This window comes from Phoenix dactylifera, chromosome 8 (genome assembly GCF_051530095.1).
Source record: "Phoenix dactylifera cultivar Ajwa chromosome 8, Ajwa_hap1_PhDact_Kaust_v1.1, whole genome shotgun sequence".
Lineage (NCBI taxonomy): Eukaryota > Viridiplantae > Streptophyta > Magnoliopsida > Arecales > Arecaceae > Phoenix > Phoenix dactylifera.
In genome coordinates, this window is record NC_143197.1 from 20,115,164 (window position 1) to 20,134,196 (window position 19,033).

Consider the following 19,033-nt stretch of genomic DNA (forward strand, 5'->3'; position numbering starts at 1 on the left):
TGATGTGAATTTTAGGAGAGAAAGGGGGTCGCTTCAAAAAATTGCCATGCCTTCTACGTTACTAACCAATCAGCTTTTTTCTCATCATTATTTTTCCTATATTGGCAGAACGCCCAAAGAGATCATTGAATCATGAGACATGCTACAAGAATACAAAAGAGTAAAGCCTGAAGCAAACGACAATATAGAATACCTTATGGCGGACCCATAAAAAGTTTTATGCTGATTCTTCATGTTCCATTTTTGGCACATAGAGAAGCAAGTCTATGACAAAATTATAGGTATATAAGATTAGTCTTTTATACGTTCATCATACCCCTGTTACATCATTAATTGATCATGGTTCCTATTAAATGATGATCAGTACATTCAAGAGACAAATAAAATGTTCAACAGTCATTAAAACATTTGAAAAATCCCATAAGTATCAACATCTTTGAATGTCTTCAAATTTCTACTGATAGCCATACGGAGACTCCGCCATCTGAGGTGGTTGTGGTGGTGGTGTTTGAGGCTGTGGTTGTCCTTGTGGGGGCGGTCTTGGTCTAGCATACTCGGCAAAAATAACCCAACCATCCAGAAACTGCATGAAAAATAGTTGTGTTAAAACAATAAAATACGGAGGAAGTACATGGGTTAAGTCGTCTTGGTCTATCTGAATCATAATCTATAGAAAAAAACAACAGAGAAATCTTGATGAAACTGAATCCCAGCATTTAAAGTCACAAACGTTGAGGCGTTCAGAACATACAGGAAAGCATAAAACAAGGTTATCAGGATCCATAAATTGAATTTCCCAAAACCTGGTCCAGATGTCCCTTATGTGAATCATTTATGCAGTGAAGATCACTAACAATGTGGTTTTAAAAAACAGAAATTGTTATCTTTATTGTGTAGTACACAAATGCCTCGAAACAGCTTGATATTTACATGAGGTTGAGGCTCCCCTCTAGAAAATCCAGCAGATTGATTTCCACACAGGTGTAAATGATACCCGAAAAATTTAACAATCCCACTCAGTTATTTTATAATAATTGGGTATGGATCCAAATTAAGTTTTCACTAACCTTATCGAATAAAAGTCTGATCCTGTCTACAGGATCGAATTTCTTATTGGATCAACATAGCCATGTTTGAATCCAAAAACTTGAAATACCAAATAAATATACACAAACGACGTAGGTGCGGTACATATAAACAGAAGAATATAAAGAGAATTGACTAGATGACTGGCATTAATTCCTTTTTTTCATGTTTGGATTTACACCTTTTTATCATGCATGCTCTCCTTAACTCTCGTCCCTGCTATTTTAGTTCCAAAATCCCAATTGACACTTAAATTTTGATTAAGTTCCAAAATCCCAACTGACACTTAAATTTTCATTAACTCTCAACCAAACTAAATATAAATAGAAATTTAAATCTGCTTCATAGTGGTTTGAATTTTTCCCCCCAAAACCAATCATTCACCTCCCACGTTGTGCTCCTTTCCTCTTCCAATCTACCGAAGATTCACTATATATGGACTATTGGGATAACAGTCCTTTCCATTTTGGATATGTGAACCATTGACTAGTTGACCCGCTAATATCATGTACTGAATTGAATCTCCGACGAACTCAAATCCGTTTGTTAATTGAGTTCAGATGCATGTTCAAAGCCTACTCATTTTGACGTTCCGAACCCAAATCCGAATTTGATTTTTCTTATCGAGTTAGGATACGAATAGAATATGGATCCAACCTGAATCTGAACCATTTAAGGTCCCGTCATGAAGTAAAATGCACCATTCTAATGCATACACAATTCAGAAGGCTATAAAGAATGACCAACTTACCTTGCCATCCATGCCTTTTATACCTTCCGCTGCTTCTTCTACTGTTGTGTATCTTACAAAACCAAAACCTTTAGAATATCCTGATACACGATCAGTCACAACCCTCGCTGTAAAATGCACGTAAGTTAGAGTTAGTATCTTGTGGATGTGGCCTCTCATAGAAGGCTTTGAGAAGAAAAAAATACCATGGATCACTTGACCAAACTTTGAAAAAGCTTCCCTAAGTCCCTCTGATGTAGTACGCTTGCTAAGCCCTGTGTCAGAATAGAAAAGTCATGAGGTTAGCCAATAGAATCTTACTGCAGTGACATATATAGATAATAATGGACTTAATAATAAAAAAAAATAAAAAGCCATGCACACCCATAGAGCAACTCAAAGACAGATAATTCTCATAGCTAAAGTATCATTGTCATCAACCTTGGATGTCTAGAAATCTAGACAGATGTTTTTGGTACTCATGGCTGCCTACCACACATTCAAAGCATGCAATGTATCAAACCATGGTTAAAAACCAGCAGAATGAGCCGACACCACCAATAACATACCACCCCAATAGGATTCTGGAATTGGGAAGGGCCCAGTTGATAAGTGCTAAATAATGCGTAAATTAACCCCTTTCTCATAGCACTTATCATTATTTTCATGCACATATTTTGTAAATTTAACTATGAAAAGATGTGTTCCCCTTCACTATTGCATTTTAATAAATTATCAGAAGTGATTCGAGTTTGATTGATTTTTTTTGTCATATTGGTTGAATCTAATGTGTGCAGGTCGAGTCGAACCCATTCCATCTTAGGCTAAGACTAAGTCCAAGGTGAAAGGAGGACCAACTCTAAGACTCCCTTCTCATCATGGACTCTTGGAGGCGTGCATGATCAAATTAAGAAAAGGTGGAGGCGAGATCCCATCTCTAAAAATGTAATATCCAGATTTGGAAATTATCAGCCTGTGCAAGTGTTGGTATGCTCCCCGTAACTTTTGACATACATCTCTGATTAAGCTGAAATTGAATCCGTTGGAAAGTTAACTTAAAAAGAAACAAAAGTGTATCCCACGAGGATTTCAAAATTCGGACATTTAATGGGTCAAAAGTGGACCGCAATCAGAGATGAAATCAGGGGCGGATTCTGGGGTGATTCTATTCCAAATCAAACTCTGCTTCGTGGATACATTATTCTCTTTTTGTGAGAGACGAGGGAGCCACCCCCCACATCCTTCCTCAGAGCCCTAGCAGCCAAATTAGGCATGGACTCTTCTGATTTTTATCCAAATCAAGCAGTGATCTCCAAAAGATGCTGTGCTGATTTTTCTCTCGAGAAATTAGTTGATTTCTTTCCACACCGGGCCAACACCCTCCCTATAAATTGAGGGGCGCAGAAGCAAGAAGGGGACGTCAGAGGCATGAAACACATTTAACTTGACCTTCATGTTTCCAAAAGATATATCTATCACCCTAGTTCTACAATTGATACACGCATTGGCTGTAGCTAAAAAGGGACGACCAAGGATTATAAGGATCTGTTTCCTAAGGTTAGGCACATGCTCCATATCAAGGACGATGAAATCGACTGGAAAATAAAATTTGTCCACCTTGACTAGAATGTCTTCAATTGTCCCTCGTGGTTTCTTCACAGATCTATCAGCTAATTGCAGAGACACTGAAGTAAGCTTCAATTCACCAAATCCAAATTTCTCATAAACCAAGGAAGAAGATTCACACTTGCCTCTAAATCTAAGAGTGCTCGATCAATAGAATTGTCTCCTACCACATAAGAGATGGTGGGAGAACCAGAATCCTTGAACTTAGAAGGAATTTTGTGTTGGATAATGGAGCTCACTTGTTCAGTTAGGAGGACCATTTTAGGCACATGTGTCCTAGATTTTCTCTTTTGGGTACAAAGATCCTTGAGAAATTTAGCATAGGACGGGACTTGTTTTATGCATCAAGGAACGAGAGGTTGATTTTGACTTGTTTAAAAACCTCCACTATTTCTTCTAGTGAAGTTCCTCCATATCAAGGACGATGAAATCGACTGGAAAATAAAATTTGTCCACCTTGACTAGAATGTCTTCAATTGTCCCTTGTGGTTTCTTCACAGATCTATCAGCCAATTGCAGAGACACTGAAGTAAGCTTCAATTCACCAAATCCAAATTTCTCATAAACCAATGAAGAAGATTCACATTTGCCTCTAAATCTAAGAGTGCTCGATCAATAGAATTGTCTCCTACCACACAAGAGATGGTGGGAGAACCAGGATCCTTGAACTTAGAAGGAATTTTGTGTTGGATAATGGAGCTCACTTGTTCAGTTAGGAGGACCATTTTAGGCACATGTGTCCTAGATTTTCTCTTTTGGGTACAAAGGTCCTTGAGAAATTTAGCATAGGACGGGACTTGTTTTATGCATTAAGGAACGAGAGGTTGATTTTGAATTGTTTAAAAACCTCCATTATTTCTTCTAGTGAAGTTCCTCCATATCAAGGACGATGAAATCGACTGAAAAATAAAATTTGTCCACCTTGACTAGAATGTCTTCAATTGTCCCTCGTGGTTTCTTCATAGATCTATCAGCCAATTGCAGAGACACTGAAGTAAGCTTCAATTCACCAAATCCAAATTTCTCATAAACCAAGGAAGAAGATTCACACTTGCCTCTAAATCTAAGAGTGCTCGATCAATAGAATTATCTCCTACCACACAAGAGATGGTGGGAGAACCAGGATTCTTGAACTTAGAAAGAATTTTGTGTTGGAGAATGGAGCTCACTTGTTTAGTTAGGAGGACCATTTTAGGCACATGTGTCCTAGATTTTCTCTTTTGGGTACAAAGGTCCTTAAGAAATTTTAGCATAGGACGGGACTTGTTTTATGCATCAAGGAACGGGAGGTTGATTTTGACTTGTTTAAAAACCTCCATTATTTCTTCTAGTGAAGTTCCTTTCGTGCCAAAGGGAGAAGGTTCATTTAGACATTGAGGGAAAGGGGCCTTCAGTGTATCAGGTGTGGCCGAAAATAGACTAGATGAAGAAGAAGGGTTTGGATTCTCTTTAGACACATTCATACCCTTGTCTTCACTTTCCTTATGCTTTCTTTTTCCAACCTCATTATTCACTACACGTCCGCTTCTTAGGGTAGTCATGGCGTTAGCTTGCTCATGATGAATATCATTTGGGTGAGTCTCTTGAGCCATATATTGCCCCCTAGGATTACTCATTGGTTGGCTTGGAAGCTTTCCTTTCTCTCTCCTATTTAGTGCATTAGCTAGTTGCCTCATTTGGGTTTCTTGTTTGGCAATATATTGAGTATGAGAGTACAACAATTGTATATTGGCATCTAGTCCTTGAAGGGCGGTCAACACTTTCTCCTCAAAAGCCGTATCTCTTTGGGGTGGTGGAGGGTATGTTGAAATTGTGGATAGTGAGTAGAAGGACGGTAGGGATGAACATTCTGGAAGGACTGAAAATTTTGGAAATGAGGTTGGGAAGTACTGAAAATATGCTGCTTCTAAAAGAATTTTGTTGGTTGCGCCATCCCGGATTAGAAGTGTTGGAATATGGGTCATTACCCGGTCCGGACTGTGCTTGGGCAGCATTAACATGTTCTTGCACAAATTCAAAAAATTGGGATGCCAAAGGGGACTCATAAACGGTGTGGGCCAGGCTAGACCAAAGAGCACACACTTGTGCTTGGGAAAAATTTGTAAACTGTCCTCCAGACATTAATTGGTCCATCTTGCGGGATAGTGCATCCACTTTGTCAAACAGACCTATGGAGTGGCTAACTTCATACATAGTCCCTTTTTCTTGGAAACTCGGGGGTGCTTGACAAGAGGAGGAAGAATGGTGGAGAAAATTTTCATTAAGATTTTCAAACAATTGCCATGCCTCATGCTCACTCTTAAGCATGAAAGTTTCTCTACAAGAAGCATCAACCATTTGACGGTATCGTTCAGACAACCCGTCATAAAAGCATTGCACTAATTACTATTTGGGTATTTGATAATGCGGGCATTTTCGAAGTAGATCTCTAAATTTCTTCCAAGTTTCATGAAATTCTTCCCCATCATCAGATTGGGAGAAGCTCATGATAGCACGCCTAAATTGGTTCATTCTTCCTATGGAAAAGTATTTCTTCAGAAATTTGTGTTGCATTTAGGCCCATGAAAGAATAGAATTGGCTTCCAATGAATTGAGCCACTGCTTAGCTCTATCTTTGAGGGAATAAGGGAACAACCTTCCTTAATGGACCAATTAATGTCTGGAGGACAGTTTACAAATTTTTTCCAAGCACAAGTGTGTGCCCTCTGTTCTAGCCTAGCCCATCCCGTTTATGAGTACCCTTCAGCATCCCAATTTTCTAAATTTGTGCAAAAACATGTTAATGCCGCCTAAGCATAATCCAGACTGGGTAATGAACCATATTCCAACACTTATAACTCGGGATGGCGCAACCATCCAAATTTCTCTTGGAAGCAGCATACTTCCAGTACTTTCCAACCTCATTCCCAAAATTTTCAGTCCTTCCCGAATATCAATCCCTACCGTCCTACTCACTATCCACAATTTCAACATGCCCCTCCACCACCCCAAAGAGATACGGCTTTTGAGGAGAAAGTGTTGACCGCCCTTCAAGGACTAGAAGCCAATACACAATTGTTGCACTCTCATACTCAATTTATTGCCAAACTAGAAATCCAAATGGTGTAACTAGCTAATGCACTGAATAGGAGAGAGGAAGGAAAACTTCCAAGCCAACTAGTGAGTAATCCTAGGGTACAGTACATGGCTCAAGAGACTCACCCAAATGATATTCATCATGAGCAAGCTAACGCCATGACTACCCTAAGAAGCAGAAGTGTAGTGAATAATAAGGTTGGGGAAAGAAAGCATAAGAAAAGTGAAGACAAGGGTATGAATGTGTCGAAAGAGAATCCAAATACTTCTTCATCTAGTCCATTTTCGGCCACACCTTATACACCGAAGGCCTCTTTCCCTCAATGTCTAAATGAACGTTCTCCCTTTGGCATGAAAGAAACTTCACTAGAAATAATGGAGGTTTTCAAACAAGTCAAAATCAACCTCCCGCTCCTTAATGCCATCAAACAAGTCCCATCCTATGCTAAATTTCTCAAGGACCTTTGTACCCAAAAGCAAAAATCTAGAACGCGTGCCTAAAAAGGTCCTCCTAATTGAACAAGTGAGTTCCATTCTCCAACACAAGCCGTCCTAAGTTCAAGGATCTTGGTGCTCCCACCATCTCTTGTGTGGTAGGAGATAATTCTATTGATCGAGCATTCTTAGATTTAGGAGCAAGTGTGAATCTTCTTTCTTGCTCGGTTTATGAGAAATTTGGATTAGATGAATTGAAGCCCACTTCGGTGTCTCTGTAATTAGCTGATAGATCTGTGAAGATAGCACGAGGGATAATTGAAGACATTCTATTCAAGATGGATAAATTTTATTTTTCAGTCGATTTCATCGTTCTTGATATGGAGCCTGTGCGTAACCTTAGGAAACAGATCCCTATGATCCTTGGTCGTCCCTATTTAGCTACAGCCAATGCATGTATCAATTGTAGAGCTGGGATGATGAATATATCTTTTGAAAACATGAAGGTCAAGTTAAATGTGTTTCATGCCTCTGACGTCTCCTTCTTGCTTCTGCGCCCCTCAATTTATAAGGAGGGGGTTGGCCCGATGTCGAAAGAAATCAACTGATTTCTCGAGAGAAAAATCAGCATAGCATCTTTTGGAGATCACGGCTTGATTTGGACAAAAATCAGAAGAGTCCACACCTAATTTGGCTGCTAGGGCTCTGAGGAAGGATGTGGGGTGTGGCTCCCTTGTCCTTCATAAAAGGAGAATAATGTATCCACGAAACAGAGTGATTTGAAATAGAATCACCCCAGAATCCGCCTCTGATTTCGCGTCTCTAATTGCGGTCCACTTTTGACCCAGTAAACGTCCGAATTTTGAAATACTCATGAGATACACTGTTGTTCCTTTTTAAATTAACTTTCCAACGAATCCAATTTCAGCTTAATTAGAGATGTATGTCAAAAGTTACGGGCAGCATACCAATACTTGCACAGGCTGATAATTTCCAAATCTGGCTATTACGTTTTTAGAGATGGGATCTCGCCTCCACCTTTTCTTAATTTGATCATGCACGCCTCCAAGAGTCCATGATGAGAATGGAGTCTTAGACTTGGTTCTCCTTTCACTTTGGACTTGGTCTTAGCCTAAGATGGAATGGGTTCGACTTGACCTACACACATTAGATTCGACCAATATGACAAAAAAAAATCAAATTCGAATCACTTCTAATAATTTATTAAAATGCAATGGTGAAAGAGAACACATCTTTTCATAGTTAAATTTATAAAATATGTGCATGAAAATAATGATAAGTGCTATGAGAAAGGGATTAATTTACGCATTATTTAGCACTTATCGCACCCCCAACCTACATTTTGCTGCTCCTCGAGCAAACTAAAAATAGAAACTTAAAAAAAAAAAATTTGCTCACTTTCACAGGAATCGCGATTGCATTTACCGTATGCAATAAGGCTTTAAACCCTTAGGTGGCTCTAGTGGACGAGTTTTGTCTCGTGAGGGTTTCCAGCGAAGATACCCGCAAACTTCTATCTCTACCCAAAGAATTTATTTTATCTTTTCATAAAATCTAATTTCAAATGCATGAATGACAAATTTCAAAAGTACACAAAGTTTTAATTACTAAGTCCGCCCAAATCCTAGATCAGAATGCAATTCAAGTTGAAGTCATTAAGTTTCCCTTAGGAAGTTGTCAGACTTATTTATACTTGAGGGCTCCGTGAAATTTGGACCATACACAAACTAAGGCTTCGGATCTCCAAAATACTGCTAAAGCTAGTAGTTTCCAAGAATTTGCGGATAGAACCTAATCACTGATTCAAAATCATCCTATCTTACAGGATTTTGAGAGTTGTGGATATTTACTTTAATACCTCATGGGCTTTATCTGTAATATTCCAGTTTACTCGAATTTTTACAATGGCAGCTTTCACACTATCGTCTTTTTAAGGTCAATATACATATTCTTTTTTCTCGTTCTTCTTTTTTTTCTCTTTTTTTTATATATTGTGCACTTTTACTCTTGTGATGATTCCTCCGTGTAGCGAGCATTCAGTCAACAACTCCCACACCAGTTGGCGTAAGGTGTTGGGCATCAAGACTCCCCTACGGACCTATGCTAGGGTTCCTCATCACAAGCCCACTAACCTTTGACAATAGGTAGCCCTTTTCGATGTACCTGACTAAATCCACTCTTCTTTTTTTTAGGATAAAAATGAATTAGACGGGTCGGTACGGTTCGGTACCAAAATATATAGCTGTACATACCGGTAGGGTCCGGTACCGGTATGTACTGGCCGGTACCGATCCGTACCGACCGGTACGGCAGACCATGGTTGAACCTAACCCTTAGAAGTGCAGGCCATGTGTGTTGTGAAATTTCAGAGTAAAAATTATTTTAACTCACTAAAAGAACTTTTAATAAAAAGAACTCAAATTGTCTTACATCCGATAGTCATTGGGCTTTTTAGATTTTATATACTTTGTGTTATCATTTTAGCACTAATGCACAGAAATTAGACTTTCATTCATTTTTTTATTAAAGAAAAACTTCTTTTAGAATGAAAAATCAAAAATCAAAAATTCCAACCCCATACCTCCCAACCTATATCCATTGTCCTCATTTTTTTTTTAAAAAAAAAAACTATGCGATGCATATGGAAGAGCATTATACCTTAGGTGTATCGGCAATATGAAAGTCCTTGTTAAGAAATTAAAAAATGCAACAGAAAAATGTGCAAAAATGACCTATGAGAATTGGGTTGCCTCCCAACAAGCGCTAAGTTTAACGTCTTCAGCCAGACGCAGCGCATCCTTAATTATTCCGATAAATAGGATCCATCAAATCAAAGGATTCGATCAACTGCCCTTCTGCAACACATTCCATATAAGGTTTCAACCTTTGGCCATTGATGTTGAAGACACGGCCATCACTGAGGTTTTGAATTTCTACCACACCATGAGGAAAAATCTTTCTAACTAAAAAGGGACCATCCCACCTAGAGTGAAGTTTACCAAGAAAGAGACAACTTGGAATTGAATAGCTAAACCTTTTGATTAGGCTCGAAAGACTTACGGTTAATGAATTTGTCATGAAAAGCCTTAGTCCTTGTCTTGTAAATTTTGGCATTTTCATATACCTCATTGCGTAACTCTTCAAGCTTGCTGAGTTGGAGTTTCCAGTTAGAACCAGCTGCTGCCATATCGAAGTTCTCTATGCTCAAGTTCTACAGGTAAGTGGCAAGCTTTACCAAAAACCAGTCGGTAAGGAGACATGCCAATAGAAGTCTTATAGGCAGTATGGTAAGTTTAGAGAGAATCATTTAATCTGAGACTAATCTTTCCTATCGAGACGTATTGTTTTCTCTAAGATGTGTTTTATCTTCCTATTTAAAACTTCAACTTGCCCGCTTATTTGGGAATGGTAAGAGATGGCAACTGTGTGAGTGATTGAATATTTGCAAACCAAAGCCTCAAAAGATTGATTGCAGAAATGAGATCCCCCGTCACTAATGATAGCTCGGGGTGTGCCAAAGTGACTAAATATATTTTCTTTTAAGAACTTGACCACAACCTTGTGGTTATTAATCTTAGTGGCCACTGCTTCTACCCACTTCGAGACATAGTCAACCCCGACAAGAATGTACTCAAAACCAAAAGAACACGAAAAAGGACCCATGAAGTCAATACCCCAAACATCAAAAATTTCTATAATTAAAATGGGGTTAAGTGGCATTATATCTCTACGGGACATTGTACCAATCCGCTGGCACCGCTCACAAGTCTGGCAAAAGTTGTGAGCATCTTTGAACAATGAGGGCCAATAAAACCAACTTTGTAAGACTTTAGCTACGATTTTTCTACCCCTAAAATGCCCCCCACAGGCTTGGAAATGGCAAAAAGTAAGAATACTCTGAAATTCACATTCAGGCACACATTGAAGGATTACTTGATCGGGATAGTACTTAAACAAATTTGGGTCGTCCCAAAAGTAGAACTTGACTTGCGAAAAGAATCGGTCCTTGTCCTGCTTGGACCAATGATCGAAAATTTGTCATACAGCAAGGTAGTTCACTATGTTAGCAAACCAAGGTGTCTTCACTTATTGTACCTCAAACAATTGTTCATCTGAAAAGAAGTTATAAAGGGGTGAAGTGTTATAAGAAGGCTCAAGAAGAATTCTAGACAAATGATCCGCTACAACATTTGTTGCACCTTTCTTATCACGAATTTCTAGATCAAATTTCTGTAACAATAGGATCCATCGAATTAGGCAAGGCTTGGTGTCCTTCTTTGAAAGAAGGTACCGAAGAGTAGCATGATCAGTGAATATAATAACCTTGGACCCTAAAAGATAGGACCGAAACTTGTCCAGAGCAAATACTACAGCTAGTAATTTTTTTTCAGTAGTGGTGTAGTTCAATTATGCATCTGAGAGTACCTTACTAGCGTAGTAGATGACATAAGGTAACCTATTTGCCGTTGTCCTAAGACCGCCCCAATGGTATAATCAGAAGCATTACACATAAGTTCAAATGGAAGAGCCCAATTGAGAAGTTGTATGACAGGTGCTGTGGACAACTTAGATCGAAGCTTTTCAAAGGCCTCCTCACATGCTTCATCAAAGACAAAGGATGTATCCTTAGCAAAGAGATTGCACAAGGGCCTAGAAATCTTGCTGAAGTCTTTAATGAAGCGACAGTAAAAACCAGCATGGCCTAGGAAAGAATGGATTTCTTTCACAAATTTGGATGGAGGAAGATTAGCAATAAGATCAACTTTGGCTTTATCTACCTCAATACCTCTTTTGGACACAATGTGTCCTAAGACTATTTCCTCTTGAACCATAAAATGGCTCTTTTCCCATCTTAGCACTAGATTGGTCTTCTTACATCTTTTCAAAATCATGGCCAAATTACTGAGATAATCATCAAATGAGGGACCAAAAACTGAGAAATCGTCCATGAATACCTCCAAAAATTTCTCTACCATGTCAAAAAAAATAGCCATCGTACATCGTTAAAATTTCGCGGGTGCATTGCATAGTCCAAATGGCATTCTCCTATACGCAAACGTCCCAAATGGACATGTGAAGGTGGTTTTCTCTTGATCATCGGGATAAACAGGCACTTGGTTATATCCAGAATAACCATTTAAGAAACAGTAGAAATCCTAATCGACTAACCTTTTCAATATTTGATCAATAAAGGGCAAAGAAAATGTTCTTCCTAGTCATGGAATTTAGCTTCCTATAGTCAATGCAAACACGTCATCCAGTGGTTGTGCGTGTTGGCATCAACTCTCCTTCCGCATTTTCAACTACAGTAATGCCCGACTTCTTTGGTACCACTTGAGTAGGACTCACCCAGTTACTATCAGAGATAGGATAAATGATTCTGGCATCTAGCAACTTCACTACTTTCTTGACTACCTCCATGTGAGGATTGAGTCTCCTTTGCATTTTACGGATAGGTTTTGCATCTTCTTCGAGGTGAATTCGATGCATGCAAATAGAGGGATCAATCTCCTTCAGATCGGCTACGGATCATCCAATTGCATGTTTGTGCTCTCCGAGCATGCACAAAAGTTGACTTTTTTATTTGTCAAACAGGTCAGCCGCGATGATTACAGGCAGGATATCTTCTGGTCCTAGAAAAGCGTACCTAAGCATTGCCGAAAATGGCTTTAACACAAGTTTGGGAGGGGATTCGATAGAGGGACAAAGTGGCGCACTAGAAAGGGTAGGAAGAGGTTCATGTCGGGTTCTCCAAGGAAGAAAATTTTTGGGAGACTGATTGTCAAGCAGAGAGTTGACTTCTATGGTCGTGTCTACATCAAAGTTATCAATGTCAAAATGGGCTAAGTAAGTCTCCAGAGGATCATCTGCCAGAATATAGGAAAGGGCTTCTTCTACAAGATCATCCATTTTGTCTATTAGGAAGCACTCATCTTTTTTTGCGGGTTGATCAGAGGCATAGAACACATTTAACTTGACCTTCATGTTTCCAAAAGATATATCCATCACCCCAGTTCTACAATTGATACACGCATTGGCTGTAGCTAAAAAAGGACGACCAAGAATCATAGGAATCTGTTTCCTGAGGTTAGGCACAGGCTCCATATTAAGGACGATGAAGTCGACTGAAAAATAAAATTTGTACAATGCTTGTATTGATCTTCTCGACCAAAATAGATATATACTGATCAATACTGAAGGCCAATTCCTAAGCATCCCAACCAGGATGCTCTATTCAAATTTTTTTAAATAGGATGGGGGCAACAAGGGGGCCAAATGGGTTCTCTAATGCCATTAACCATCTCATGATGCCCTTTTGACCGCAAAATGTAAGAAAGAGAGTGGGAGAAGGGAGAGTAGACATGCAAGAGGAGAAGAGGAGAGGAAGAAGAGAAGGGGAGGGTTTTTTTTTTTTGTTCTCATCGAGGAGGGGCTGCGAGCAGATCAGTAAGGGAAGGTCACTCCATTCGGGTAAAGCCCTGAAATCTCTATTTTTTTGGCCCAAAGTTGGTAAAAATAAAAAAAAGTGGGAGAAATCCATGTTGATTTTTTTGTTTTATTTGAATTTTAAAATATGTTGTAGGGTGGGCAGCACCTTATAAGATGGTGATTTTTGTTTTTTAGATCAATATTTTACTTTTATGAATTATATATTTCTGCATTAAAATATTAAAAATAAAATATATAAAGATTGTAGCATGTTTGCATTCATAGTATGCACATGCTAAAACTTTTATGACTGGAATATCTTTTTCAAAATATTTATAATCATTTAATTAATTTTTTTATCATGAAAATAATTAAAAAATCCCAAGCTTCTTAAAAATCTAAAAGATTATCATTTTAGTAATTAATGGATCTTTTTATGACTTTTAGGCTATTTTTAAGGTGAAAACATTTAAAAATTTGAAAAATGGTTAGTTAAATGTAATACACATAGAACATGCATTGATAATTAACAAGATGTGTTCTTAAATTGCCATATTGTACTTTATTGGTCAACATATAATTTTTTGATTTTCAAGCTATTTAAGAAAATTACATTAAAAAAGATGATTTAATTGTTAAAAACATGGATTAATGAGAACAATTCTAAACTACTACTTTTGCATTTTATTCATCGACAAAAATAGAATAGTTTTAAAATTATTTTTAAATAAAAATTTACTTATGAATCATGAATACTATGACAATTCTAGCAAAGTGAAAAATGCATCATGCGAACTTGAATTGAATAGATGATATAAAAGGCACATAAGTTTGTAGGTTGGTAGATGGTTTCTTATGACTTGGACAATAAAGGAGGTGGGTGACTAGGTTGAAGCAGCATTTGCGGGTGGCTATAATGATGTGTAGAAGTATACCAAGGTACTTGGGGAGGTCAGACGGGCAAAGAGGAACCACTTGTAAAGTCCAAAGGAAGCAAAGCAAGTGGACAAATATGAACAAGCTCTCAACAAGGTTGCAGCGCAGCCCATATCAATGATCAGTGTGGCAAGGATGATGAAGGCAGTGGAGTGAGTAATATAATCCAGATGATATGGAAGCTATTGAGATGCGGGATACGAGGAGGCCATGAAGCATCATGGATTGTTTGGGCCTTTGCATTATAGGGGAGATGGAGGGTCCGGTGCATCCAGTGGAGGCCACAGAGGTAGAGGCAGAGGAATCAAATCCCTATTTTGTGTATTTCAAGAAGGCTAAGAAACATGAAATAAGGTCCGCCACAACCAGGTGGTTCCACTACAATCAGATATTAGCTTGAACCATGGCTATTAGTTTTTTTTTGAACATGATCACCAAAGTGTAGAAGCAAGGTCTGAGTATTGAGCCTCCCACTCTGTATGAGATATATGGGCCATATTTGAAGGTAAGAGGTTGAGGGTCTAAGGAAGTGGATTTACAAATATAAGCAGCAATCTCAGTTATATGTGTGACACTTGTGTGATGGATGGTCCGGGCTGACTAAGAGGATCATCAGATTCCTAGTGTATTACGATGGGCATCCTTTCAAACGTCAATTGATGGATCCAACCAGATCAGGATTCTAACCAAATCTTGGGTCTAATAAAGGTGACTGTGGATGTTGGGCAGCAATACGTCATCTAGATGGTGACAGGTAGTGGTCCTCAATACAAGAAAGTAGATGAGAATCTCATGGAGGACATGCCACATATTTATTGGACATCATATGCAGCCCATTGCATTGTTTTGATGATGAAATATACTGGGGACCTATCAGGAGAAATTAGATGCTGAGAAGGGGCAACTTATTTTAAAGTATATATACATTGATAAGGCAACATCTACATGGGGAGCTACTAAAGCCAAGCATGACATGGTTTGCCATGCACCTAATAGCTTTGAGAAGCCTCCACGAAAATAAAGCAAGAGGATTGTTTTGAACAATGCATGTTGGGATCCGTGTCCATATATGATAAATGCAAAGGAGCCTTTGTATATGGTGCCGCAAATGGTTGAACATGAGAAACTTCCAACCTCATATCTTACATAATTTTTGACTAATTGTTGCGAAATTCATGTAAAGATAGAAGCTTCAACACTAATTCTCTATAAAGATCTGTAGGAGTTCAAAAACAAAACATAGATGAATATATTATAGTTCTAAAATCGCAGTCAATCTATTCCTTGCAATAAACAGAAATGAGCCTCTTCATGTAAGTTGTATTAAACTAAATCATAAACCCCAATTGCTTGAGGACAAATTGTTCTTCACATCATATTTCTGCACCTCAAACTTGGCACTGTACATCTATATAGATATTTTAGATGATCAACTATAGCAAACCCAGGGTAGATACTACTTCGTTATGCAAAAGCACTGAAATAACCTCAAATAAAACCAAGCATGAGGCTGCGCTCTAGTTCCATGAACTCATGCACATCAAGAAAATTATAGAAAAATAAAATATAAATAGAGTGAAAACAAATAAATATTTACATGGTTCACCGATTTTGGGCTAGCTCCCAAATCAAAGGTTAGAAAGGTCCCCTGATTGAACAGATGAAGCATGCCAAAGCCAAAAGCTTGACAAAAGAACTTGAAGGATAGTAATATGGGCATTTGAAAATGGCAACCTGAATTTCCTGTTACTTCTCTAGGGAACACCATCTGTATGCAAGTTTGCTTCTGCACTAGCTATCCTTTTCTTGCCAAACATTTAATTACTTCTGCTTTTTGCAACTATCCCACAATGGCGGCCTTGATTTGACAACTTATAACCCCAATATTTGTTAGTTACAACACTTATTACCATGATTGTACAAATAGCTATGCGACCTTATACAAGCATCTAACATGACCATCTTTTTGGAGGAACTAACATGACAATCATAATCAAATAATTTTGCATCCTGCTCATCTTCTTCTTGGGAGAGACAATGAATTACCACAGACTCAGACCATCATAGATCTCCTGCTATGTGCAGCCAAGCCAGGACAGCGAGTATGATACTATCATTTTTAACTATTAGGCAGATCAGAACATTCAACAATCAACTTTATTGTATCGACGGAAATACTCATTTTACGTGTACATCTGTTGAGTACTGAATTATTAAACAACTAATCCTTTTTTCAATTAGATACATTTACTTCTTCCAACTGTCAACCTAACTTCAACTCGGCACCCCTTAAATCCACACTATGGTCTGGCAATGGCACCACTGATCTTTCCCCAAACGAGAAAAATCTATGCATCAATATTACTTAATCATTTCAAAGGATACAGTCTAGTGAAAGAATTACTCTTTCCCAGATTCTATTTTTCTTTTACAAAAATTCCCAACAAAAGCAGACGATTCCCCCCGCCCTCCACCAAAAAAGCAATATTATTCTGGTTTCTTCAAGCAAAGGGGAAAAAAGAGAGAAGAAACTAACATCTATCAAGAGCAATACAAAAAGAAGAAGAAAAACTAAACTCCAAGAAGAGTTCAATAAAAGTTCAATTTTTCTAACATTGATCACAAACCTAAATATTTCTAAATCTAATAACAGTGGAAGCTGGGTGTATAAAAACCCTAGAACCGAAACACGAACCACATGGAAAGACAGAACTTCGGATTTAGGACTCACCGGAGACGAAGAGATTGGTGGAGGGCTCGGCCGCAGGACGGGGCGCGGCGGCAGGAGGAGGAGAGAAGGCGGAGACAGAGAACAGCCGCCGGAAGCCAGCCCTCACCGCCGCCATTGTTCTCGCTCGCTCGCTCGCTCGCTCGCTGGGTGGAAAGGCTGGAAATGTTATCGAGGAAGCTTCCGCCTCCTTTATAGGAAGACTCCAGCTGCAGCGAAATTTTTCCCCTCTCAAAGGTCAAATTACGAAAATATCCCTATTCTGATGGTTTTGCTTTAGGGTTTAACGTTTTGGATGACGAAAATGCCCCTCTTGCCCAGAATGGCACCACAAGGGCGGCGGATCCGGATTCAGTCCAAACTCCAAATCCGACTCAGAATTTCATATTTTTGCAAGCAAAAATCATACTCCAACCAAAATAAACCTAGATGAAAATAAGCTTTAAAAATAAGCATAGGAAGGTCTTCATTATATAAATAAAGATCAAATATGGGCCAAATTTAGAAGTCTTATTCTAAGTAAAATCAAAAAAATTTCTAGTAAAATCAAAATTGACTCTTGACATTTCACATTTCACATTTCAAGAAAAACCATAGTCTCGCAGCACAAATATCATTGTAAGAATAGATGGCGGAGAAGAGGGGCGGTTTTTTTGCTGTTACCTCTCTCTTTTCTCAAATTAAAATCTTGAAAAGATCATCTACAACTGAAAGACTGACGTCTTCCTCTACTCGATCCTTAGTTAGACTATCTCCATCCACTTCGATTCTTCTGATCCTCATAGCCGAACTCCTTTTTTATTCGCGTCCTCCCCCTGGTTCTATTCCTGCCGCGTCCACATCCTCTATCTCTCTCTTTTCTCAAATTAAAATCTTGAAATCAAACTTGCTAGAAGAGGAAGAAGTCTGCAATTTTTATAAAAAAGAGGGGAGAGGGAATTTATCAACATTGGATGACTCGCTCTCTTCCACCTTTCAAAATCAAACTAGGTCGGATCAAGTTAGCCCAGGCACCCAGGCACAGCTCAAGTCCAACACATTGATTTAATATATATTTTTTTATCTTTTTTAATAGAAAAGCCTATGCATAATGAGCTATCCTCCAAATCCGGGTGAAGGTATATGGTCATGATAAGCTAGCAGCTTATCATGTCCCTTTAAATGCTCTATCATAACTTATATGTGGCGACAAGATTTGCTTGTATTTAATGTTGGGTTGTTGCAAGTTTAATTATCAAGTTTTCTTGAATAAGACTGTGACTCATGGGTTTAGAATCATAAAAATAGTACTTGATTGTTTGACTAAAAAGAATAGGAAATCATCCGCATATCAGAACAAAGAAAATAAAAAAAAAGATATTGTGGGTCTTTTTTTGATAATAAAAAGATATTATAGGTCAAGAATACTGAATTGGCAAGAGAACTTTGTTTTCCTAGTTTGTTTCAAGTCTTACTGGCTTTGCATCATTTTCATTTCGTAGTCTTAATGAAATAATGATGGACCAGCCACCTATCATTTTTCTTAAGAAAATGTTTTAATAGTAAGGGACATCATAAATGACTTTATACTTGAAGAGTTTCAGCTTGACCAATAATCGGGGAAAACACGTAGATTTTTTTTTAAGAGAAAAATCATCAACTGATTGTATGACTTGCAAACTAGTGGACTCAAAACTACACGATATGAAATGATACGTTCATTTATAGCTAAAATAGTGCAGGCAATGGAGTGCTTTTAGAAATTACCAAAGCAGAGTGCTTTATATTTGTTGTCAAATTGTAAATCCCCAACTGTCCTTGAAGCAGAAGCTAGAGCACTTCTGTTGGGCCTTCAGGGGAAAAAGGGACAATGGGGAGGAATATTTCAGCAAAAGACTATTGATTCAGTTGGTTCTTTACTTCTAGTCCTTAGAGCAAATTAAAAGAATGAGCCTCTGTGTACATTTAACTGTAAAGGGTATTGGATT

General features: G+C 38.3%; 1 protein-coding gene across 1 annotated transcript; it reads right to left on the reverse strand.

The window, feature by feature from the left end:
- Positions 1-267: 267 nt before the first annotated feature.
- On the reverse strand, positions 268-17,246 carry LOC103719361 (organelle RRM domain-containing protein 2, mitochondrial). Its single transcript, XM_008808566.5, has 4 exons — positions 17,070-17,246; positions 2,023-2,091; positions 1,838-1,944; positions 268-583 (listed from the first exon to the last, which is right to left on the reverse strand). Exons 1-4 carry the CDS (start codon positions 17,182-17,184, stop codon positions 455-457), a joined length of 420 nt encoding a protein of 139 aa, XP_008806788.1. The 5' UTR covers positions 17,185-17,246; the 3' UTR covers positions 268-454.
- Positions 17,247-19,033: the final 1,787 nt, after the last annotated feature.